The 26,173-nt window shown below is 44.9% G+C and overlaps 1 protein-coding gene across 9 annotated transcripts in view; it reads left to right on the top strand.

Moving 5' to 3' along the window:
• hdac4 (histone deacetylase 4) overlaps nucleotides 1-26,173 on the top strand; it is a 382,917-nt gene that overhangs the window by 272,555 nt on the left and 84,189 nt on the right. For all 9 annotated transcript variants that reach the window (XM_033024530.1, XM_033024529.1, XM_033024526.1 and 6 more), the window contains one exon: nucleotides 16,220-16,489. In XM_033024530.1, coding sequence (XP_032880421.1) covers nucleotides 16,220-16,489 — 270 coding nt within the window. The remainder of the gene's footprint in view (nucleotides 1-16,219; nucleotides 16,490-26,173) is intronic.

Raw genomic sequence — 26,173 nt, 5'->3', positions numbered from 1 at the left:
TGTTCCGGTTTACCAATTCGTGGATGAAAAAGGTTATTTTGCTAGTTGAAATGGCCATCGTGTCCAGCCTTAATTTATGTAATGACTGGACTCGTTGTGCCGAAACCAATGCCATCAGCATGACTGTTTTTTGAGTTAGTCTTTGCAGGGACAGAGCTGTTGCTGGTGACCAACTCCTCAGCAGTGTTAGGACTACACTCACATCCCAGATATGGGAATACCTGGTCCTAGGGGGATTGGTATTAAATATTCCCCTCATAAGTTTGGTTACCAGGGGGTGAGACCCAACAGAGTGACGCTCTGATCCTTGCCACAAATATGCTGAAAGGGCACTCCTGGCGCAGTTTATGGCACTATAACTGAGCCCTTCATCATAGTAACAATAATAAATTTTATTTATGGGCGCCTTTCAAGAGTCTCCAGGACACCTTACAAAATTTAGCAAATAGAGTAAAAACATGTAAGCGGAATGAAATAAATAGTAAAGACATCACCAGTACACAAATTAAAGACAGAATTCAATCCAAAGACAAAAATCAAAAACACAATATGAAGAGAGAGCAGCGGCAGCTAAAGCGCGCCAGCGTACACTCTCCCTTCCGGCAGCCATCTTGGACACAGATTAAAATAATCATTTACACACAAAAAAACATCCCCCCACAATGGTTACCACTGTGGGGGAAGGCACAATGTCCAGTCCCCATCCCCAGTTCTCCCATAGTCAGGCATATTGAGGCCTCCACAGTTGCCTCTACGGAGGCCCGATGTTCCTGGCCGTTCTCGCCGGGTGGTGTTGCTCCGGCGTCGGGAGAGTCCTCACAGCGACTGGAACGGCCGATCCGTGGCATTCCGAAGCCGACAGGGCCGCGTCGGTTGGTGCTCCGAGGCTCCCGATGTTAAAGTCGGCGCCGCCGCCCGCGGCTGGCCGCTCCACAGTCCCGCAGCTCGACGGTGTTGATCACGGCGGTCTCAGCATACCGGAGCTCCAGCGCGGCGACCCAGCGCGGCGACCCAGGCAAGGCATCGCCCGCTCCGCGATAGCGCTCCAGCGCTGTGCCGCCACCGAAGCTAAAGGTGCTGGGCGGTCCCCGCCAGGAAAAACGCCGCTCCACTCCAGCTGGTAGGCCGCAAGGATGGGCCGACGGTGCAGACCGGGGAAAAAGCTGCCTCACCGACCAGGTAGGGACCTAGAAAATAGTTTCCCCCTTCCCCCCCCACATAAAAAAAGTCAAATTCCCCAACAAACATAGGACAAAATTCACTAAAAACTAATTTAAAAAAGTGAATTGAACGGACAGCTGCTGGTTAGCAGCCGTTCCCCAGGATGGCTCCTCCTCCAGGATGAAGGCTAGCCAGGAATTCCAGAACATACGTTACGTTCGCCGTACAGTACGTGATGTTGGTCCTAGAACAATATTTCTCCCACTTCCTGATGTATGCCAGATATTGTTGTTTAGTGGACTGCCTGTGAGCCGCTGTGATCATATTCATAGTTCGGTCCATCAGCCCCAGGTCCAGAAGTGGACTTTTTAGATTCTACAAATCAACAGATTTGTCCTGTCATTGCATGGGTGGCTTTCGCCCGTTACAGGATTAACCAACAAATCTGGCCGTTTCGGAATGGAGATACATGGTTCCAAGACCATGTCGAGTATCACAGGGAACCATGGTTGAGTAGGCTACCAAATACCAGACGCCGAGTCTTGTTGTATTTTGCGTAAGACCCGACTGATGAGGCAGAAAGGAGGAAATGCATAGAAAAACAATTTCCCCCAGTGCAGCGAGAATGCATCCATCGCTGCTGCCCTAGGGTCTGGTTCCCAAGAAACATAATTTGGCAACTGGCGATTAAGCCGAGATGCAAATAGATCGATATCTGGTGTTCCATATCGTGCTACAATATCAGCAAACACTTTGCGGTCCAATATCCATTCGATGTTGTCATTGAATCTTCGTGACCTGGTGTCTGCCACTGTATTGAGTTTACCTGGTAGGTAACTAGCTGATATCCAAATATTTTTATGAATACACCATTGCCAGATTGTGTTAGCCAGATCATCACATGATATCGATTTGATTCCACCCATATGGTTAATATATGCCACCACGGTGGTGTTGTCAATTTGTAGGCGGACATGCAGGTGATGCATTTCTGAACAGTATGCCTTTAGCCCATAGAACGCACCTAACATTTCTAAGTAGTTTATGCCAAGTGTCTGAAGTAAAGATGCCTCATGTGCCTCCCATCTACCTCCACAACTGGAGATGGAATTAGTAGCACCCCAACCGTGAGCACTGGCATCAGTTTGTAGCACCACTGAAGGGTTGCTGACAATGATAGGGCTGAAACAATGTCGAATATTTTGCCTCCACCATTATAATTCCGAAATTGCTTTGGTTGGTAGCTTCATTGGCCTATCGAAATGACCAGTATAGAATTTGAGTGCTTGCACCTTTGCCCTTTATAAATTTTGGTAATGCAAAGGTCCAAACTGTGTGGCTGGAAAGGCAGCCACAATTTTGCCAATCACCCTTGCTACCTGTCGAATTGATGGTTCACTGATGACAATGAGGTTGTTGCAGGCCTCAGTTAAGTCTGCTGCCTTGCCCTTAGGTAAAGTCACCGACATGTGAACTGAATCAATGGTGAACCCTAAGTAATCCATAGTAGTGGAAGGCGTCAGCTTAGATTTAACTGGATGGATGATGAACCCCAGTTTTTCAAACAATTGTTTGGTGGCTGATACAGCTGATTTTGCTAAATCCAAAGTTTTCCCCACAATTAATATGTCATCTAGGTAAGCCATGACCATGTGCTTCTGTTTCCTAAGAAACGCTAGGGCTGGTTTCAAAATTGTGGTAAATAGTCTTGGGGCAGATGTTAATTCATTAGGCAGTGCTCTATACTGCCAGAGCTGCCCCATCCAGTTAAACTTTAAATATCGCTTTTGATCCTTCCGTATAGGCACCGAATAGTATGCATCTTTTAAATCGATGCAAGCCATGAAGTAGCCTTTGGAAATCAATTGTTTGGCAGTAACAAAGGTTTCCATTTTGAAATGAATATACTGCAAAAATGTATTCAGTTTGGTCAAATCTATAATGATGCGGCAACCACCATCTTTTTTATTTTTTGTAAAGATATTTGAATGAATTCCAGAGAGTCGTGTTGGGATCTCTCAATTACCCCCTTAGCATATAGCCTCTCCAGCTCAGCATGTGCTCCCAGTTTTTCCTGTCGTGAAAGCACGAACGTTCGGTTCGGTGCATGCTGAACAGGAGGATGTTTTTTGTGCACAAATTCGATTGCATATCCCTGAATACTGTGCAGGATATAAGTGTCAGTAGTTATAGCACTCCGTGCCTCCCAAAAGAAGTGTAACCTACCACCAATTTGTGTATTAATTACACTTCCTGTTTTTTGGAAGGAACCAGACCCACCTCCCTCCATGGTTACCAGTGGAGTGTTTATTTCTTCTTCTTCTGTCGCCGTAGAGGTAGAGTGTGGGGTTGGCGCATCTTCCACGAAGGCCGGTCTGGGCCATGGCCTAAAAAAGACCTCTGTCCTGGTTGCCCGGCCTTTGAGCTTTCACCAGCGTCTGTGTATCTTGATCTGCTGGTGGGTGCGTAGGGGTGCTGTCGCCGCAGGTGGGAGGCCTTGCCCGATGCAGCCTTCATGAGCCCGAAGGCTTTAGCCTCCTCGTCGAGCTCTTTGACCTGTTTAGACAGGTTGCCCCCAAATAGCAATATTGGTGGCTTTGTATTACCAGGTTTGCACAGCCCTGCAAACTTGGGGTTTAAGGCTGGGCGGATGGCTTTCTTCCTGAGACTGTTCATCTCAAACTACGTATTGCAGAAGAGTGCCAGAGCGTCTTGCTGTAATTCTGACATCTTACCATCCATTGACCGGGCAAATGCTGTAATTCCTGAAGTTAATAGCTTGAGGATTTTTTGTAGCTTGACCACCTGGCTTCTGACGCCCGCACCAATGTACCCCCAGATGGAACTGTTCACCACGGGAACGTTGAGGGAGACACAATTTTCTGGTGCCACATATTTGGCAGTTGTGTCCAACACAGCCTGCTCTTGCAGCTTGTTAAACGAGAGGTAATCTATGCTTGCTGCTGGTTTGGGTTGCAATGGCTGTCCTGTCTGCGCTGGCAATGCAAATTTGGACACCTTATCCAGCAGGTTTTCCGGTTCTTGCACCCACAGCACACTTGTTGAGTCTTCAGCCAACCCCTCTTCGGAGCCAGCCCAGAAATGGCTCCTAGTACTCCCCTCTGTCGAGGGAGATGCACTATGCAGCCCTGAGAAAGGTGCTGCCATGGGCATATTAAAAGACCCATGGTGACTAGACTCCATCTCCCGGAGTCTGTCACGCTGGAGCATCTGCTCCATAGGCCGCTCCATGTGGCCTAAGCGATCACGGTCGCTAGCCGCCCGCGGTGTCTCCTCACAGCCCGACTCGTCCGAGTCAATGGGCCTATCCGCTTTTTGTTTGGCCTTCCCGCCCGGCCGTGGTGTTGATCTGGCCAGCGCAGGTGCCAAGTCGGGAACTGCTGATCGCTCGATTGCCGATTCCGGTGCAGTCGGCCGCTGCTGGCTGCCCGCAACTCCGCGGTCCTCCCCAGCCAGCCTAGACGCAGCCCTTGTGGACTTCTTAGTTTTGTCCATGGTTCTTCCTGTAAAGCAACACAGGAAGAACAAAACAACCGCAGAGTAAAGCACTTACCTGCAGGTTTTGGTTTTTAACTTACCGCTGCGGGGAACGCACCACCCCGCCTGTTGTTTCGCAATGCGTGAGACGATATGACACTCATGCGTCCTGGCGGGTTCTTCACGTAGTCACTCACGTGACTCCGAAGTAAAATACCAGTTTAAACTCCAATTCAATAAACAATTGGTCATAAATAAAGATGAGTCCCCTTTATTTGCCCCTTTATTTGAGTCCCTCCATATACCTTTTAACTTATACAATACAATACAATATTTATTACATGTCATTTGAACCTCAGTGAGGCTCAAACGAAACTCCGTTTCCACAGCCATACAAACAAAGACAATTTCCTACAGACATACACACAATTCAATTTACAGTAACATCCATCACAGTGAACCTCCTCCTCACTGTGATGGAAGGCAAAGTCTTTTCTCTCCCCTGCTCTCCATTTTTCTCCCGATGTTGAAGCCCCAGGCGGGCGATGGTAAGTCCCACGGCCATTTTAGGCCGCGCTGGGCGAAGTACGGCCCCACTCCCGGTCTAAAAGTCACGAAGTTGGAGCCCCCGGGGGGCACTGAAATGTCCCGCGGCCATTAAAGCCGCTCCGGGCGATGTACGGCCCCGCTCCGGGTCGTTCCAACCCCGTGACACGGGCTGGAGAAGTTGTGTTGCGGGAGCTCCGAAAAGCGGTCTCTCACCCGGACCCGCGAGCTCCCGATATCACAGTCCACAGAAGCTGCGTTGCTGGAACTCCAGGGTCGGACCGCAGCAGCGAATCACCACCGCTCCCCACGCTCCGAGGCCGGCCAGACCCACGATGGTGAGTCCGCAGCTCCGTGACTGGAGCCCCTAGGTCCTTCCGGCTGGATGCCGCTCCACGGTGCTAGGCCCCAACGACAACGGAGACCCGACAGGAAAAAGGTCGGGTCTCCCGTGCAGGGAAGAGATTTTTTTTAAGTTTCCCCCCCCCCGCCCCCCACATATACACAGTTAAAAACACGACAATTACATTTAACTAGACAAAAAATAAAAAAAAGACAGATAGGCTGTAGGGGCCGCTGCAACAGGTGAGTCGCGCCGCCGCCGCAGATTCATGTATCAATCTGTTTTCTGAGTCAACTTAACAATGCTCCAGATACCTACGCATCAGGAATGAAAGGCGGAGCACACACTTGAATTATTCATTTCAAAGGTTAGATTTTAAATTGCTGTAGAATAGAAAAAGTTGAAACTGACTGAAATAAATTCTGTTTGCATTTTAGAGTCAATTTGAATGTGAATCACACTCGGTCCATCAAATAAATGCAACTGCGCTGTTTTCAAATTGAAATACATGTCTATTGCATTTTATTTTAGTTTCATGATGTATTACTTGATTCCAGGATGGAACTATTTTTCGGTATATTCCCCACTGGGTGATACTTTCCTCTGGTTTGGGCCACTAGAAACTAAAGACAAAAGGAGGATGGATGGACTGCTTTACTCTTTGATTGTGACAGGTCAAATGTGTTGGGATACTCAGAGCATATCTCTGTTGAAACTACATTTTATGTTTTCTAAGATAAATGATAAAAAGGAAATTAGTAGGAAAAGGCAAGTTGAACTTTCTTGTGGAGCCCTGCCTTATGGTTCAATATTAACAACAGATTGTGGGGCGTAAGGGGATGCATTATGACCCTACGACTTATGTTTTATCTCTTTTCTTATAAATAATAGTTTAATTTCCTGAACCTGAGTTCTCTTAGATATGGTCAGCTCTTCAGAGAAGACAAGGTTTAAATATCCGTGTGTCTCTATTCCAAAAAACAAGACTGGACAATACTCAATGCATTATTAGCGGAAATGGGATTGCCATGAGTGCTCAGATAAGATACAAATCTTGGTTTGCAAGATAGATCATAAAAGGAAAATGTATGTTGTTTTGGCAGTGAGAATCACTGGCCATGAAGTTGAACTTCCTTTTGCTATTAGAAGAACAAAAAAAAAACAGGTACTGTCTTATCATATATTTCATTTGTTTCAAAAGGTCAAAAGTAAAACTCCTTTTGAAGAATGTCCTTATAAAATATATTTAATGTGACTCCTGAAGCTACAGCGTTCACAAGTTGCTGGTTCTGTTTTCCATGATGCACATCTAACAATTAACAAAGCTGTGAAGGAATGATAGTATAGAAACATAGAAATTAGGTGCAGGAGTAGGCCATTCGGCCCTTCGAGCCTGCACCGCCATTCAGTATGATCATGGCTGATCATCCAACTCAGTATCCCGCACCTGCCTTCTCTCCATACCCTCTGATCCCCTTAGCCACAAGGGCCACATCTAACGCCCTCTTAAATATAGCCAATGAACTGGCCTCAACTACCCTCTGTGGCAGAGAGTTCTTCTACAGAGACCCGGGGAGCCGTTGGCGAGAGGAGGACTTACCTGCAGCTGTAAGTATAAATACAGCGCGGGGTTTGCTTCTACAGAGGCCCGGGGAGCCGTTGGTGAGAGGAGGACTTACCTGCAGCTGTAAGTATAAATACAGCGCGGGGTTTGCTTCTACAGAGGCCCGGGGAGCCGTTGGTGAGAGGAGGACTTACCTGCAGCTGTAAGTATAAATACAGCGCGGGGTTTGCTTCTACAGAGGCCCGGGGAGCCGTTGGTGAGAGGAGGACTTACCTGCAGCTGTAAGTTACCCAAATCTGTAACGTTCCATCTCACTTCCAGAGAAGGATTCTGGTGGAAGCCTCTGATTGGTGGAAGCCTCTGATTGGTGGACGAGGATCAGAGGAAGCAGCTGATTGGCTTGTATTGTATTTGTATTGTAATTGTAAGGCTTTATTGTATTTGGATAAGGGGGAGAATGAGGGCCAGGGCAGTTTACTGTTCTGGATGTCAGATGTGGGAGGTCATGGAGTCTGAGTGCTCTCCAGACGTCCACATCTGCGCCAGGTGCGTCGAGATGGGGCTCCTTAGGGACCGCGTTAGGAACCTGGAGCAGCAACTCGATGACCTCTGTCTGCTCAGGGAGAGCGAGGAGGTCATAGAAAGGAGTTACAGGGAGGTGGTCACTCCAAGACCACGGGAGACAGAAAACTGGGTCACAGTTAGGAAGGGCAATGGGCAGAGGCAGGGACTGGTGAGTACCCCGGTGGCTGTACACCTTGAAAATAAGTACTCATGTTTGAGTAAGGGTGGGGGAGACAGCCTACCTGGGGGCAGCGACAGCGGCCGGGCCTCTGGCACAAAGACCGGTCCGGTTGCTCAGAAGGGTAAGGAAAAGAAGGGGAGGGCAATTGTAATAGGGGACTCTATAGTCAGGGGGTCGGATAGGCGATTCTGTGGACGCAGACAGGAGTCCCGGATGGTAGTTTGCCTCCCTGGTGCCAGGGTCAGGGATGTGTCTGAACGTGTCCAAGAAATCCTGAAATGGGAGGGAGAGGAGCCTGAGGTTGTGGTGCATATAGGTACCAACGACATAGGTAAAAAAAGAGAAGAGGTTCTGAAAGAAGAATTTAGGGAGTTAGGTAGAGAGTTAAGGAGAAGGACTGGAAAGGTAACAATCTCAGGATTACTGCCTGTGCCACGCGACAGTGAGAGTAGGAATGGAGCGAGGTGGAGGATAAATGCGTGGATGAGGGACTGGTGCAGTGGGTATGGATTCAAGTTTCTGGATCATTGGGACCTCTTTTGGGGAAGGTGCGACCTGTACAGAAAGGACGGGTTGCACTTGAACTCAAGGGGGACCAATATCCTGGCGGGGAGATTTGCAAAGGCTACTGGGGAGACTTTAAACTAGTATGGTTGGGGGGAGGGACTCAAATTGGGAAAGCTAGCAGTCAGTGTGTGAAGCAGGGGGCAGAGAATGGTAGCACTCTGACCCAAAATGTAGGGGAGAGAGAAGAAAAAGAAAATAATCAGAGAATAAGAGAGGGTGGGTTTCTTAAATGTGTATATTTTAATGCTAGGAGCATTGTAAGAAAAGTGGATGAACTTAGAGCCTGGATTGACACCTGGAAGTATGATGTTGTGGCGATCAGTGAAACATGGTTGCAGGAGGGCTGTGATTGGAAACTAAATATTCCAGGATTTCGTTGCTTCAGGTGTGATAGAATTGGAGGGGCAAGAGGTGGAGGTGTTGCATTGCTTATCAGGGAAGATATTACAGCAGTGCTTTGGCAGGATAGATTAGAGGGATCGTCTAGGGAGGCTATTTGGGTGGAACTGAGAAATGGGAAAGGGGTAGCAACACTTATAGGGGTGTATTATAGACCGCCAAATGGGGAGCGAGAATTGGAAGAGCAAATATGTAAGGAGATTGCAGATATTAGTAGTAAGCACAAGGTAGTGATTGTGGGAGATTTCAATTTTCCACACATAGACTGGGAAACGCATTCTGTAAATGGGCTGGATGGGTTGGAGTTTGTAAAATGTGTGCAGGATAGTTTTTTGCAACAATACATAGAAGTACCTACTAGAGAAGGGGCGGTACTGGACCTCCTGTTAGGAAATGAGATGGGTCAGGTGGCAGAGGTATGCGTTGGGGAACAGTTCGGGTCCAGTGATCACAATACCATTAGTTTCAATATAATTATGGAGAGGGACAAAACTGGATCTAGGGTTGAGATTTTTGATTGGAGAAAGGCTAACTTTGAGGAGATGCGAAAGGATTTAAAAGGAGTAAATTGGGACAGTTTGTTTTATGGGAAAGATGTGGAAGAGAAATGGAGTACATTTAAAGGTGAAATTTTAAGAGTACAGAATCTTTATGTCCCTGTTCGGTTGAAAGGAAATCGTAAAAATTGTAAAGAGCCATGGTTTTCAAGGGAAATTGGACACTTGGTTCGGAAAAAGAGGGATATCTACAATAGTTATAGGCAGCATGGAGTAAATGAGGTGCTTGAGGAGTATAAAGAATGTAAAAAGAATCTTAAGAAAGAAATTAGAAAAGCTAAAAGAAGATATGAGGTTGCTTTGGCAAGTAAGGTAAAAGTAAATCCGAAGGGTTTCTACCGCTATATTAATAGCAAAAGGATAACGCGGGATAAAATTGGTCCATTAGAGAGTCAGAGTGGCCAACTATCTGCAGAGCCAAAAGAGATGGGGGAGATATTGAACAGTTTCTTTTCTTCGGTATTCACCAAGGAGAAGGATATTGAATTATGTGAGGTAAGGGAAACAAGTAGAGTAGCTATGGAAACTATGAGGATCAAAGAAGAGGAAGTACTGACACTTTTGAGAAATATAAAAGTGGATAAGTCTCCAGGTCCAGACAGGATATTCCCTAGGACATTGAGGGAAGTTAGTGTAGAAATAGCAGGGGCTATGGCAGAAATATTTCAAATGTCATTAGAAACGGGAATAGTGCCGGAGGATTGGCGTACTGCGCATGTTGTTCCATTGTTTAAAAAGGGGTCTAAGAGTAAACCTAGCAATTATAGACCTATTAGTTTGACGTCAGTGGTGGGCAAATTAATGGAAAGAATACTTAGAGATAATATATATAAGCATCTGGATAAACAGGGTCTGATTAGGAACAGTCAACATGGATTTGTGCCTGGAAGGTCATGTTTAACTAATCTTCTTGAATTTTTTGAAGATGTTACTCGGGAAATTGATGAGGGTAAAGCAGTGGATGTTGTGTATATGGACTTCAGTAAGGCCTTTGACAAGGTTCCTCATGGAAGTTTGGTTAAGAAGGTTCAATGGTTGGGTATTAATGGTGGAGTAGCAAGATGGATTCAACAGTGGCTGAATGGGAGATGCCAGAGAGTAATGGTGGATGGTTGTTTGTCAGGTTGGAGGCCAGTGACGAGTGGGGTGCCACAGGGATCAGTGTTGGGTCCACTGTTGTTTGTCATGTACATCAATGATCTGGACGATGGTGTGGTAAATTGGATTATTAAGTATGCAGATGATACTAAGATAGGTGGGGTTGCGGGTAATGAAGAAGAGTTTCAAAGTCTACAGAGAGATTTATGCCAGTTGGAAGAGTGGGCTGAAAGATGGCAGATGGAGTTTAATGCTGATAAGTGTGAGGTGCTACATCTTGGCAGGACAAATCAAAATAGGACGTACATGGTAAATGGTAGGGAATTGAAGAATGTAGGTGAACAGAGGGATCTGGGAATAACTGTGCACAGTTCCATGAAAGTGGAATCTCATGTAGATAGGGTGGTAAAGAAAGCTTTTGGTGTGCTGGCCTTTATAAATCAGCATTGAGTATAGAAGTTGGGATGTAATGTTAAAATTGTACAAGGCATTGGTGAGGCCAATTCTGGAGTATGGTGTACAATTTTGGTCGCCTAATTATAGGAAGGATGTCAACAAAATAGAGAGAGTACAGAGGAGATTTACTAGAATGTTGCCTGGGTTTCAGCAACTAAGTTACAGAGAAAGGTTGAACAAGTTAGGGCTTTATTCTTTGGAGCGCAGAAGGTTAAGGGGGGACTTGATAGAGGTTTTTAAAATGATGAGAGGGATAGACAGAGTTGACGTGGAAAAGCTTTTCCCACTGAGAGTAGGGAAGATTCAAACAAGGGGACATGACTTGAGAATTAAGGGACTGAAGTTTAGGGGTAACATGAGGGGGAACTTCTTTACTCAGAGAGTGGTAGCTGTGTGGAATGAGCTTCCAGTGAAGGTGGTGGAGGCAGGTTCGTTTTTATCATTTAAAAATAAATTGGATAGTTATATGGATGGGAAAGGAATGGAGGGTTATGGTCTGAGCGCAGGTATATGGGACTAGGGGAGATTATGTGTTCGGCACGGACTAGAGGGGTCGAGATGGCCTGTTTCCGTGCTGTAATTGTTATATGTTATATGGTTATTCCAGAGATTCACCACTCTCTGTGTGAAAAAAGTTTTTCTCATCTCGGTTTTAAAGGATTTCCCCCTTATCCTTAAGCTGTGACCCCCTGTCCTGGATATCCTTAAGCTGTGACCCCTTGTCTTGGATATCCTTAAGCTGTCACCCCTTGTCCTGGAATACCTCGTGTCACCCATTTTGAAAACCTTACTGCAGCATACATTTACTATTTACTGATGTCCACACTGAACTCCTGTGACCATACCCTGATCCTAAGGGCAAATACTGAAAGTCACTTCAGTGATAGGTAAAAACTTAAAAACTTGAATAGTTTGTAATAGATTATACAAATTTTTTTTTTTTTAATGTATACAGTATTTTGCATGTGTTTAGCCATATGAATGTTTTCAGTAACCCTCTAGAAATAATATGCTTTTTGTTGTATCAATGGCATAAGCATTGTTTTTTTGTTTTAATTTTTTTATTTTATTAGAAGCAATTGTACAAAGCAATCGGCATGAGAGTTATACAATTTTCGTACAGCTTCATTTTTAACATTTTATAAATTGATACATAAATCGAAAAAAAGAGAAAAAAGGAAAGAATTATGAAAAAGAAGAAAGATGCAAAAGAGAGCGAAGAAAAGACCCCTGAACTACCAAAGAAGCGCAAGAAGAAAAAAAGAAGGAGACGTCTTTGAAATATCGTTAACTTAGAACAGGCCTCTGACATTCCTAAAATTATTAGTTTTGTATCTGATTCCAGTTTAATTTTAAGTGTTTTAGAGAAGATATCGAATATTCCTATCCAGAAGTTTTGTATCTTTATACAGGATGCAAAGGATTGGGTTAAGGTAGCTTCTTGGAGGTGACATTTACCACAGATAGGGGAGACAGTTGGGAAGTTCTTATCCAATTTAGGCATAAGCATTGTTGATTAACTCGTTCATATGCAGACAAAAAAAATATGATTTATTTGTTTCTTAAAATGAAGAGTTACCAAAGAAGGAGGTTTTTTAATTATTAGAAGCTTAGAATAGACAACAAATAGAAATGAAAGAAAGATAATGGGAATGAAGCACACAGGATTTGTGGAATTCAATTATTTTTACCACGTATTTAGTTTTCTGTTATTATTTGTGGTTAAGATTATATAATAAAAATGTTCTTGAAATTTTTGAAATGTTATTACTATAACATTAGTGCTCATTATGGAAAAAGGCACAATAGTATGCCAGTTAGCACTCGAGTCTAATCCAACATTAATTATCACAGAAATTTGTCAATTTCTTAAAATTCTTAAAATGCTGTATTCAAGTGGGTTGAGAAATTCAGCCATCCTTTGTATATAGAATTGTCTTTGAATGCCAATCCTGAAAGGCCAGAGTTTCATTTTTAGACCAACCTCACTTAGCAAAGGAAATAGTTTTTCTCTTCCCCCTATTTCCTTCAATGTCTTGAAAACCTACATTGAAAATCCCTTAACTTTCTAAACTCTAGGAAATACAGCCCTGGTGTGTGTATTCCCTTTGTTTACTCTTTTTCTTGAAATTAGGGTGTCATTCAGCATTGGTCTATCTCTGTTACCAGTATATTCCTCTAAGAGTATGGTGCCCAGAACTGTCATTGAGTTCATTTGAATCTTACTCCAAGCAAAACTTTGCAGAGCAGTGATGAAATGCTTAAACTATTATTTTTCAGTTCTACAGGGGTAAAATCCAGCATTTCATTAATCTTTTTTTTCTGTATCTGACCATATTTTAATCTTTATAGATGAAGCATGTGTCTCTTTGGATCTTCCAGTAAAACAGCATTTAAATGGCATCATTAAAATCCATTAAATCTATTTAAACATTTTATCCACCAATCTACATGCCTATAATGCTACCTTTCTTTGTGTTATTAGAAATCTTGGACAATATTAATTTTGATCTTGTATTAGTTGTTTGTAATAAGATGAATAATTATGACCCCAATATCCATTCTTGTGAAGTAGAATTGATTTCAAAATCATGGTGGAATAGGAGATAGACAGCAGGACAGGCAGCATCTCTGGAGAGAAGGAATGGGTGACGTTTCGGGTCAAAACCCTTTTTCAGGTGGAAATACTTGCCTGTTATACTTGTGTAGGAAACTACTGCAGATGCTAGTTTAAATTAAAGGTTGACACAAAATGCTGGAATAACTCAGTGGGAAAGGCAGCATCTCTGGGGAACGTTGCCCATTCCTTCTTTCCAGAGATGCTGCCTGTCACGCTGAGTTACTCCAGCATTTTATGTCTGCCTGTTATACTCGCTTTGTCTCCTGTGAATTCAAGTGATTTTGTTTTTGTAACCATTCATAGCATGATGCATTAGGAGAATAGCCAGCATTTCATAACTATTCCTAATCATCCTTGAGACCACAACAGTGAATCACATTGAATTGCTGTAGATCATATGTTTATGTGGGGATCTCCAGCATTTCAATCCAATGATAGAATGACAGAAAGAATGGCATATAATTTTCAGGTCAGGATATGTGACTGAGGTGGGGAGTTCGATAGGAAGATTTCTACCCTCACTGTAGACATGTGTCTTGTAGATGCCTGAGAGGTTTTGGGAGAGCCAGAAGATAAATTACTGTAAGACACCACTCTGACCTGAAGAGTGACCATTATTTATACGACTGGTCCAGTAAAATTTCTGGTCAGTGCTGAACCTGAAGATATCAGTGGAGGATTCAGCAATTCTATGGCAAGAATAATAAGCGAGTTCGGTATTCCGAAAAAACGCAAGGATTCATGGGATTTGTGAAAGGTCATTCACCATAAAGAAAAAGCAAACGAAGCACTGACTGAAGAAACTTTGTATATATTCTTGTCTTTATTCATAATTTATGTGTAAAAATATATTTAATCTGAGGAACGGGTGTGCCGTGTGGTCACATTATAGGATAATTAATGTATTCCAGACAGGAACACAACGATGATAGTTTCTGAGTCGAAATTCACTATTCTGCTCATTTCAAGGCAATGGAATTCTTCAGCCTCATCTATGAATACGAATGAGCAATGAAATTCTCGATTCCAGAGAGACTCCCATAAATAGTCAACTCCTCATCCCCCCAAAGGAACAGGTAGCGGGAGAGCGAGGTGTAACAGCGAGAAAGAGGGGGCAGTTGCGAGTGGGAGACGGGAGAACGCGCACACAGACCCGCGCCTCATTCGCAGCCAGGATCAAACCCGGGTCCCCGGCGCCGCATGCGCTGCCGAACCGCCACTGGACCGCCCAGGGGATGGCCAGAGACGTCCAACATCACCAGTGATCCCAGGACCACAGCCAGCGCAGAGAAGAAGCGTCAACCCCAGGTCAACTTCGCCTGTCCCGCAGGGCCAACCGATAACCCCGGACTGACGACAACAGCGGCCCCAGGCCCACAGCTAGTGCGGAGAAGAAGCGCCAACCCCAGCTCAACTCAGCCTGACTGCCGAGCCAGCGCAGCCCCCCGTGTCCATCCTCGCCGATGAACGGTGCTCAGCCCTCGCCAGCACCGAGGGGGCCAACCGACAGCCACTGGACAAGGAGAGAGGCGCAGCCAGCGCCTCCTCCCCGCCCCAGGACAGGGGCGGGACACACGGGAGGGGATGTGGACGGCCCAGCAGCAACTCAAAAGCGCCTGCAGCACCGGAGACCTGGGCCCGACCCCGAACCACGGATGAGCACAATCTCACTCACTCACCAAAGCATAAAGCAATAAAAACAACAAAAATAATCTTAGCTTTTAACAAAGGAACAATAAATACAACTATTTCATAGTTCGAATGTATTTTCTTAACTAGAAGAATCAAAGCTGGAAAAAAAAGGAAGAAATGAAGGTCTCTTTGTACACAGCACCACTGCTTTCCAGCAATGTTTATGCATAGTGACCTTTGACCTAGGCATGCGCAGTCGGAATACCGAACTCACTTATTGGTTAGACAGTCTTTAGCGACGGAAATATTTTTTGCTCTTTATATATTGTTGCCTAAAAAGATTATCAGTTCTTGTTGCATAATTATTGGCCATAGCAGCTCAGATCACCATTTTTGCATTTGTCAGAAGCTGTGAGTTTATTCATTTAGTATTGCATATTTCATTTGTTACACTAAGCTGAATGTTGCACAAATTTAAAAATGTGCAGTTATTATCAATCCTTTTGATATGGGATATTCAGATTAGAAAAACAACATTAAAATTTGTGAGTCAAACAACACAATAAATGTCAATTAATTCTTGGACTGTAAATTAAATCTCCTCAGGCTTGTCAGTTTGGATTTTTGAACTTTCATTAAGTATTCTCAGATAAAACATGTGTTTCTCAGTTCTTCAAGATTATTATATTCTTTATAAATATTTAAAGCTTACTTGTACGCATTGAGTTAAAATATGTGAGTTGTCAGCTGGAACATCGGAATTATGATATACATTTTATGTTTCAGATTTACTTTAAGCTTGTACTGACTTAATAGCACGCTTCGTTGATGAGTGATGTATATGATTATCAAACAAAACTGCAAGTTTATCTATAATTAGTTTTTGAGTTGATATAGGAAAGAATCAGTCAATCCTGGGGGAAAAAATAATGCTGTTTTATTCAAATCTGATACTTTCAAGAGGGATAAATATTGTGACAGAAAATAGGGTATGAAGCTAAAGTGTGACATCTCCACTGCATATGTTTGACAGCTGATTCCAAAGCCTAGTGAACAACCCAGGCAGCATGAAAGTCACCCCGAAGAAACAGAAGAGGAGCTCAGAGAACATCAAGCCATGCCAGAAGAACAGTATTCTGACAGAGGTATGAACGAAAATGAGTCAGCAACTGTGACCAAAGTGGTACAGGTCAAACAAGAACCAATTGAAAGTGATGAAGAAGATGATCAGCGAGAGCAACAGGAACTGGAGCTGGAACAAAGAAAGAGACAGGCTGAACAACAGGAGTTACTCTTCAGACAGGTAATTTAGTGTTTTGACCATCATAAAACATTTCTAGAGTTATTGTCAACTTTTTGTTCAAGTTCAGCTGAGTATAGCAAGTTGTGTGGAAATCAAAGATGAGGGTAATTAAAATATTTTCATGTTATTGGTCAGTGGTGTGTGCATAATACTATTCATTTTAATTATGATTGGCTGTAGGCTTCTTATAGACAATAGGTGCAGGAGTAGGCCATTCGCCCCTTCGAGCCAGTGATCATGTGATCATGATCACTGTGATCATGGCTGATCATTCACAATCAGTACTGCGATCTTGCCTTCTCCCTATATCCCTTGACTCTATCTTTATCTTACTCTTATCTTTAACAGCTCTCTAACTCTCTCTTGAAAGCATCCAGAGAATCGGCCTCCACTGCCTTCTGAGGCAGAGAATTCCACAGACTCACAACTCTCTGGGTGAAAAAAACATTCTGCATCTCTGTTCTTAATGGCCTACCATTAGCAATAGCAAGAATGTCCTTCCTCAAATTCCTCAATACTCCAGATGTGGTCACACCAGGGCCCTGTACAACTGCAGAAGGACCTCTTTGCTCCTATACTCAACTCTTGTTTTGAAGGCCAACATGCTAGTAGCTTTCTTCACTGCCTGCTGTACCTGCATGATTACTTTTAGTGACTGATGTACAAGGACACCCAGATCTCATTGTACTTCCACTTTTCTGATATTGTGTGTAAGAAAGAACTGCAGATGCTGGTTTAAATCAAAGGTTTTTCTCCAGCATTTTGTGTTTACCATTGAGATAATACCTTCCTGTTCTTGCCACCAAAGTGGATAACCTCACATTTATCCACATTAAACTGCATCTGCCCACTCACCCAACCTGTCCAAGCCACCCTGCATCCTCATAGCATCCTCCACACAGTTCACACTGCCACCCAGCTTTGTGTCATTGCAAATTTGCTAATGTTACTTTTAATCCCTTCATCTAAATCATTAATGTATAGTGTAAATAGCTGCGGTCCCAGCACCGAGCCTTGTGGTACCCCACTAGTCACTGCCTGCCATTTTAAAAGGGACCCGTTAATCCCTACTCTTTGTTTCCTGCCTGCCACCCAATTTTCTATCCGTGTCAGTACCCTACCTGCCAATACCATGTGCTCTAATTTTGCCCATTAATCTCCTATGTGGGACCTTATCAAAGGCTTTCTGAAAGTCCAGGTACACTACATCCACTGGCTCTCCCTTCTCCATTTTCCTGGTTACATGCTCAAAAAATTTCAGAAGATTAGTCAAGCATGATTTCCTCTTCGTAAATCCATGCTGACTTGGACCAATCCTGTTACTGCTATCCAGATGTGCCGCTATTTCACCTTTTATAATTGACTCCAGCATCTACCCCACCATTGATGTCGGGCTAACTGGTCTATAATTCCCTGTTTCCTCTCTCCCTCATTTTTTTAAAAGTGGGATAACATTAGCTACCCTCCAATCCACAGGAACTGATCCTGAATCTATAGAACATTGGAAAATATTTACCAATGCGTCCACGATTTCTAGAGCCACCTCCGTAAGTACCCTGGGATGCAGACCATCAGGCCCTGGGGATTTATCAGCCTTCAGTCCCAACACCATTTCCTGCCTAATGTGAAATTCCTTCAGTTCCTCCGTGTCACCCTAGGTCCTCTGGCCACCAGTACATCTGGGAGATTGTTTGTGTCTTCCTTTGTGAAGACACATCCAAAGTACCTGTTCAAATCGTCTGTCATTTCCTTGTTCCCCATAATAAATTCACCAGTTTCTGTCTTCACGGGACCCACATTTGTCTTAACTAATTTTTTCCTCTTCACATACCTAAAGAGGCTTTTACTATCCTCCTTTATATTTTTAGCAAGCTTACCTTCGAACCTCATCTTTTCTCCCCATATTGCCTTTTTAGTTATCCTCTGTTGCTCTTTAAACATTACCCAATCCTCTTGCTTCCCACTCATCTTTGCTACATTGTACTTCTCTTTTATTTTATACTGTCCCTGATGTCCCTTGTCAGCCATGGTCGCCTCTTACTCCCCTTGGAATCTTTCTTCCTCTTTGAATGAACTGATCCTGCACCTTCTGTATTATTCCCAGAAATACCTGCCATTGTTGTTCCACTGTCATCCCTGCTAGGGTCTCTTTCCAGTCAACTTTAGCCAGCTCCTCCCTCATGCCTCCATAGTCCCCTTTGCTCAACTGTAATACTGACACTTCCGATTTTCCCTTCTCCCTCTCAAATTGTAGATTACAACTTATCATATTATGGTCACTACCTCCTAATGGCTCCTTCACCTAGAGTTCCCTTATCAAATCCAGTTAATTACACAACACTAAATCCAGAATTCTTTTCTCCCTGGTTGGCTCCAGTACAAGCTGCTCTAAGAATCCATCTCGGAGGCACTCCACAAACTCACTTGCTTGAGGTCCAGTATCAACATGATTTTCATGGTCTACCTGCATGTTGAAATCTCCCATAACCTCTGTAGCATTACCTTTGCTCCATGCCAATTTTAACTTGATTCAACTTGCACCCTGTATCCAGGCTACTGTTTGGGGGCCTGTAGGTAACTCCCATTAATAATAATAATAATAATAATAATAATGGATGGGATTTATATAGCGCCTTTCTAATACTCAAGGCGCTTTACATCGCATTATTCATTCACTCCTCAGTCACACTCGGTGGTGGTAAGCTACTTCTGTAGCCACAGCTGCCCTGGGTATTTTTACCCTTACATTTCTTTAGTTCCATCCTTACTGACTCTACATCTCCTGATTCTATGTCATCCCTCGCAAGGGACTGAATTGCATTCCTTACCTACAGAGCTATCCCACCCCCTCTGCCCACCTGTCTCTCTTTTCGATAGGAATATTCAGTTCCCAGCCCCGGTCCTCTTTGCAGCCGTGTCTCTGTAATTCCCACAACATCAAACTTGCCAGTCTCTAACTGAGCCTCAAGCTCATCCACTTTATTTCTTATACTTTGCGCATTCATATACAACACTTTAACTTCAGTATTCACCTCCCCTCTCACTATTGGCCCTGACCTTACTCTCTTATCCTTTCTCGAACTTTCCTTCCCATTAATTCAGGAGTCTTTTGTAACTTTTCCTGTACTCACTTACCCTTTAACTCCATCCTTATACTCCCAATTTGTCAAGACCTCCCCCCCCCCGCTATTTAGTTTAAATCCACATGTATAGCACTAACAAACCTGCCTGCCAGAATGTTGGTCCCCCTCTGCATTTGTACTGCATTTTGCAACAATTAGATCAAAAAAGTGCACGCAATCTGGTACCTCTGTCATTAGGGAACTGACTAACTAGCTTAGCTTTCTGAATCAATCAGATGGCAGAAACTGTATTTAGAGGTGCAGAATAAAAAAAAGAGTTATAACATATCATTGCACAGTAATATCTGAAACAAGGCAGAGATAGATTAAGAAAGGAACAAGGAAAGAGTGGAAGATTCTTTTAAATATGTTTAGCATGAAGTAAAATCTGGGAATAGAATGGGACTTTTATTCAAAACTAATTTTCACTGTGAGAGACACGGCAGTAATCAAAGGACAGATCTTCCATTGCTCCAAAATGCTGTCCATCTCCCCATCATTCCACGTCTTGAAGTTCTTGGCTTGATCTTCCGGTGGGATCTCAGCTGCCATTGTATTGTTTTATTGTCATATGTCCCAGATAGAACAATGACATTCTTACCTGCTGCAGCACAACAGAATATGTAATCATAATAAAAAATATAACAAAAACTCAGAAAAAAACCCAAACAATAACAGTGCAATAATAATAATAATAATAATAATAATAATAATAATAATAATAGTCTATTGTAGTTCATAGCTTATGAGGTTGTAATAATAATAATAATAAATTTTATTTATGGGCGCCTTTCAAGAGTCTCAAGGACACCTTACAAAAATTTAGCAGGTAGAGGAAAAACATGTAAGGGAAATGTAATAAATAGTAGAGACATGACTAGTACACAAAGACAGAATTCAATTCAAAACACAATATGAGGCAATTAATGCACAGATGAAAAGGGAGGGGGACGTGGGGCTAAGGATAGGCAGAGGTGAAGAGATGGGTCTTGAGGTGGGACTGGAAGATGGTGAGGGACACGGAATTGCGGATCAGTTGGGGGAGGGAGTTCCAGAGCCTGGGAGCTGCCCTGGAGAAGGCTCTGTCCCCAAAACTGCGGAGGTTGGACTTGTGGATGGAGAGGAGACCGGCTGCTGTGGATCTGAGGGACCGTGAGGGTTGGTAGGGGGAGAGGAGGTCAGTGAGATATGGGGGGGGGGGGGCAGATGGTGGAGGGCTTTATAGGTGAGGATCAGGATTTTGTAGGTGATCCGGTGGTTGTAGTGTTTAATACAAAGAAGAAGCTGTTCCTGAACCTGGACATTACAGTTCTCAGGCTCCTGTACCTTCTTCTCGATGGCAGTGGTGAGATGAGTGTGTGGCCAGGATGGTGTGGGTCTTTAATGATGTTGGCTGCATTTTTGAGGCAGCGACTACGATAGATCCCTTCGATGGTGGGGAGGTCAGAGCCGGTGATGGCCTGGACAGTGCTTACAACTTTTTGCAGTCCTTTCGGCTCCTGGACGTTCAGGTCCAGTCAATATGCTCTCTGCTGTGCACCTGTAGAAGTTCAAGAGAATCCTCTTTGACATACCGAATCTCCGTGATCTTCTCAGGAAGTAGTGGCGCTGATGTGCTTTCTTTATGATTGCATCAGTGAGCTGGTCCAGCAAAGATCGTCGGAAATATGCACGCCCAGAAATTTGAAATGTTTGAGTCTCTCCACCATTGTCCCATTGATGTAAACAGGATTGTGGGTCCTCAACCTTCCCCTTTTGCTGATATTGAGAGCCAGGTTGTTGTGCTGGCACCATATGGTCAGTCGGTCGATCTCACTTCTATACTCTGACTCATCACCATCTGTAATTTGTCTCACAACAGTGGCGTCGTCAGACAGGGTAGTGTTTAGGGGCTTTGTCCAAACTGCCTGCTGCACTAAAGGTGGCCTTGGCGGCCTCTGATGCTATGTTCCCAGGCTCACTTAGTGTCAGAGATGTCACCATTATCAAATGCCTTTCAAATAGTCAAAATCAGGCGTTTTTTCTAAAGGTAGAAATAAATGTAAAAGGTTTTTAACTTTTATTTAAGCAAATAAAGCAAACACTATTTAACAAAAGTGAAAAGGGCTGCACGTTCTCTTGGTAACTAATATCTCACAATTATTTGTGTACCTGCGCAGGATATAACTTGGTGTAGGCTCACAATATGGGAAGTCTGCAGCAGCTGTCCAGATGGTTTTATTTAGAGGAAACTACCAGCACATCATGCAGATAGTAGGTAGATGACAAGGTAGAAGCAATGGCTGTGGGCTTAAGCACGTGTCAGAGGTAGACACAGGGACCTCCTGAGAAATTTGAGAAAGTCCTTATAGCATCTAGACCGAATATTTATCCCAAAGAGTTAACGCCCAAAAATTCAGTGACTTAAGTGGATAAATATTAAATTTTCTGGCAAATGTAGTGACTAAGTGTCACATCTTGCAGGCTTCATCTGTTAAAATGCAAAATCTTTCAGTAATATATATGTACTGGACCAGGTGCGGATCCGTTGGGCGCAGCTGCCCAACTCAATATTCCACCACTCACCCATAGCCCCCAACTGCGTAGGCACGGCTGACGTGTTCCCGTTGTGACGCTAGCGATCCCCATTGTGACATGAGTCACGGCAACCCTCCTCCAACTGCGCCTCGCCATCCCTCTTCCTACCTTTATCCTCCTCCATTCCACCTCATCTCCCAGCACTCCCTCTCCCTCTTCTTCACCTTCCCTCTTCTTTCCCCTCTCCTTCATCCCTCCCCACTCCCTCCCTCACCTATCCCTCCCTCCCCTGTCCCCTACCGTCAGTCACTCCATCCCACCCTCCATTACCCCATTGCCCTCCCTACCCCCCTCCTATCCCTCTATCCCCCACTCCTCACCTCCCCCATCCCACCCCCCCCACTCTCCCTCCTCACCTCCCCCACTGCCCTTCTCTATCCCCCACTACCTACCTCCCCCTGCTCTCCCTCTATCCCCCCCTGCCTCTCCCACACTCCCTTCACACCTCCATCACTTTTCCCTCCCTCTCCCTCCCTACCCCCTTCTCTCACTCATTCCCCCCACTCTTCCTCCTCACCTCCCCAGGATCTCATGGGTCCCGCTCTTATCCCTCCACGCGGGCCCGGAGCAGCAGCGCCGCCGCCCCTAGCCCCAGGGTCAGTGTCCAGGCCCCGGATCCCCCACGCGGCCTCTCCTCGCTGCGCGAGCCGGGGGCAACAACAACGCCGCCGCCCCCAGACCCAGCATCTGCGCCCAGGCCACTGATTCCAGGTGCAGCTCTCCCCGCCCTTCCCTCCCTACCCACCTCCTCTCCCTCTATCTCCCTGCTCCCCCACTCCTCATCTCCCCCCATCCCACTCTCCCTCCTCACCTCCCCCACTGCCCTCCTCTCCCTCTATCCCCCACTCCCTACTTCTCCCACTCCCCCCTCCTCTCCCTCTATCCCCCCTCCTACCCCACGCTCCCTCAACACCTCCCTCACTTTCCCCTCCATACCCCCCTCCTCTCCCTCTATCCTTCTGCTCCACCACTCCTCATCTTCCCCCTGTCCCACCCACCCCCCCCCCCCCACAATGAAAATCGTGATGTTTTTTATTTTTAAATGAAATCTCCCCCCAAGAATTTTTTGAAAATCACGTTTTTTTTCTCATGTAAATGAGATTCGGGATCCCTTTGTGACGTCATTGTGACGTCGTAAGCGGCTAACTGGCAGGGCGTGGAGAAGTGATTTGTGTAAAAGTGTTTTTTGTAAAGTTTAAATTGGGAATAACTTGTAACATCAATCAGAACGAAACATGCCACAGTGCACGCCAGGACAATGGTAAGGTGGGCCAAAAATTGTAGCGCTATCGTGTACCGTTTTGGCGTAGTTTTGGGATCACCCTCATACGCACGCACGCACGTATACAAATAAGATGAGAGTTTTAATAATATACTAGACCAAGTGGGACCCGTTGGGTCCGTATCACACGGGAGGCCTGGTTCCCCAACACAATATTCCACCACTCACCCATAGCCCCCAAGGGAGGCCTGGTCCCCCAACGCAACCCGTTCCCCAGAGCAATATTCCTCCTCCCCTCCCCCACTCCCTCCCTCACCTCTCCCAGCCTCCCCTTTCCCCTATCCTCAGTCACTCCCTCCCTCCATAACCCCTCTCCCCTCCCTACCCCCTTCCTATCCCTCTATCCCCCACCTCCCTCCTCACCCACTGCCCTCCTCTTCCCCAATCGCCCCACTCTCCCTCCTCACCTCCTCAGGATCTCGAAGGTCCGGCTCCTCTCCCTCCTTGTGGGCCCGGAGCAGCAGCGCCGCCAACCCCCAGAGCCAGCCTCAGCGCCCGAGTCCCGGATCCTCGACATGGCCTCTCCCCGCCCCCAGACCTGGAGCAGCAGCAGCGCCGCAGACCCAGCCCCAGCCTGAGCGCCAAGGCCCTGGATCCCTGCGAGCCTGGAGCAGCAGTAAAATTAAAGGAAACGTACCCATGGAGCGTTGTGTCCATGAGGCGAGGAAAAAAAGATGGTGGTCTGAAATTGTGCAAAGGCAACGCTGAGGACCCGTGGGGTGTCCTTTTTGATACCAGTCAAGTAAAGAGGGCAAGTGGGGGCGGGGCAAGTGGTGAGGGCGCTGTTTAAATGTTAAGTTAAAAATGGGAATAACTTGTAAAATATAAGATCTTCCCAAATGTCTCCCCTACTTGTGATAAATGTCTCCTTCAGGAAGCAACCATAACTCATTCTTTTGCCTTCTGTATAAAGCTACATAATTTCTGGAGGGGAATTTTTGAAATGTTTTCTAAAATACTTTAAATAAAATTGGACCCCGACACAGAATTGATTACTCTAGGTACGTCAGAAGCCTGTTCTGAGCTAACACTATTTCAAAGACGTTTCCTTAATTATGGCCTGATAACGGCGAAAAAATTAATACTTAAATTTTGGAAACACACATCAGCCCCTACTGTAAAAATGTGGATTACAAACATGTCCGAGACACTACATTTGGAAAATATTAGGCTTGTATTGGCAGAAAAACCAGATCAATGTTTCAAGACATGGACACCCTTTACCGAATTCTTACAAGAATAGTATGGCACAACACAAATTTGGATTTAAATCCAACTATGGGGGGGGGGGGGACGAGGGGCAGGTATATCTCCACTTTTTTTCTTTTTTATTTATTTTTTATTTTTTGCTTTTCCTCTCTTATACCTTTACTCACTCTTTGGCCACACTACTTTGGTAGTCAAGGGGTCTTATCTTTTCACTTTTCACCTTTTCCTTCTCTTGTTCTTTCTCTCTTGTTTTCTCTAATTTTCAGGTTAAAATGTCCAAATTGAAGTAGTACAATAATTGTATAATTTTACATGCCGAATGTTTTATTCTTGCACAATTTTTTTTAAACTTGTAAAATATAACATCAATCTGAATGAAACTTGCCACAGCATACCCCAGGACTATGGTGAGTAAGATGGGCCAAAAATGTTAGCGCTATCGTGTACTGTTTTGGCGTAGATTCGGGATCACACTCACACGCACGCATACAAATAAACTTGATGAGAGTTTTAGTAATATACTAGACCAATGGCAGACCCGTTGGGTCTGCTCCCCCAACGCAGCCGTTCCCTACCTGTAGCCCCCACGGGAGACATGGTCCTCGAAGTCGGGTCCGTTTCCCCAATGTGCGATTGCGGGGGGGGGGGCGGGGCGGCATCACACCAAGCACACCCACACACAGAGTTTTAAAAGTGTAATGCCCCAACGAAGCCGTTCCCTACCCGTAGCCCCCACGGGAGACGTGGTCCTCGAAGTAAAGCCGTTTTTAAATGGCGTCTCTTGAGGTTGAGATGCGGGCGCCAGCAGCCGTTATGGTTGCTGGCCAGCAGGAGGCGACAAAATGAGTGAGTGGGGGGGGGGGGAGAATGTTTTAATGAAAAATATGGACATAAACATAACGAAATCTAATGAGGAGTGGATAGTTGGAATGGAAAGTGAAATGTCTACCGAAATGGCTGCTTCTATGGGTGAGAAGCCAGTATATTTGTGAAATACTGGGGGGGGGGGGGGGGGGGGGAGAAGGATCTGATTAAAAACGTGTACTTAAACATGACGAAATGTAATGAGGAGCGGATACTTAGAAAGAAAAGCAAAATCTCCACCAAAATGGAAAAGATCTCGGCGATTGTGCGTCTGGATAGGGCGTGGCAATGAATCAAAGGAAGAAATGCAGCCGGCACCATTCCGATTGGACATCTGAAGTGTGTTGGAAGCTGACATGTAAATGGAGAAGCCAGTTTATTTTTGAAATACTGGGGGGGGGGGGGGGGGGGGAAGGATTTGATTAAAAACGTGTACTTCAACACGACGAAACGAGCGGATACTTAGAAAGAAAAGCGAAATCTCTACCGAAATGGAAAAGATCTCGGAGATTGAGCGTCTGGATTGGGCGTGGCAATGAATCAAAGGAAGAAATGCAGCCGGCAGCCGTACATGTAAATGGATCCATTCCGATTGGACATCTGCGAGCATCGGCCATTCCGATTGGACAT

Source organism: Amblyraja radiata, chromosome 7, assembly GCF_010909765.2.
Source record: "Amblyraja radiata isolate CabotCenter1 chromosome 7, sAmbRad1.1.pri, whole genome shotgun sequence".
NCBI classification, from domain to species: domain Eukaryota; kingdom Metazoa; phylum Chordata; class Chondrichthyes; order Rajiformes; family Rajidae; genus Amblyraja; species Amblyraja radiata.
This window is presented reverse-complemented; position numbering and strand designations above follow the sequence as displayed.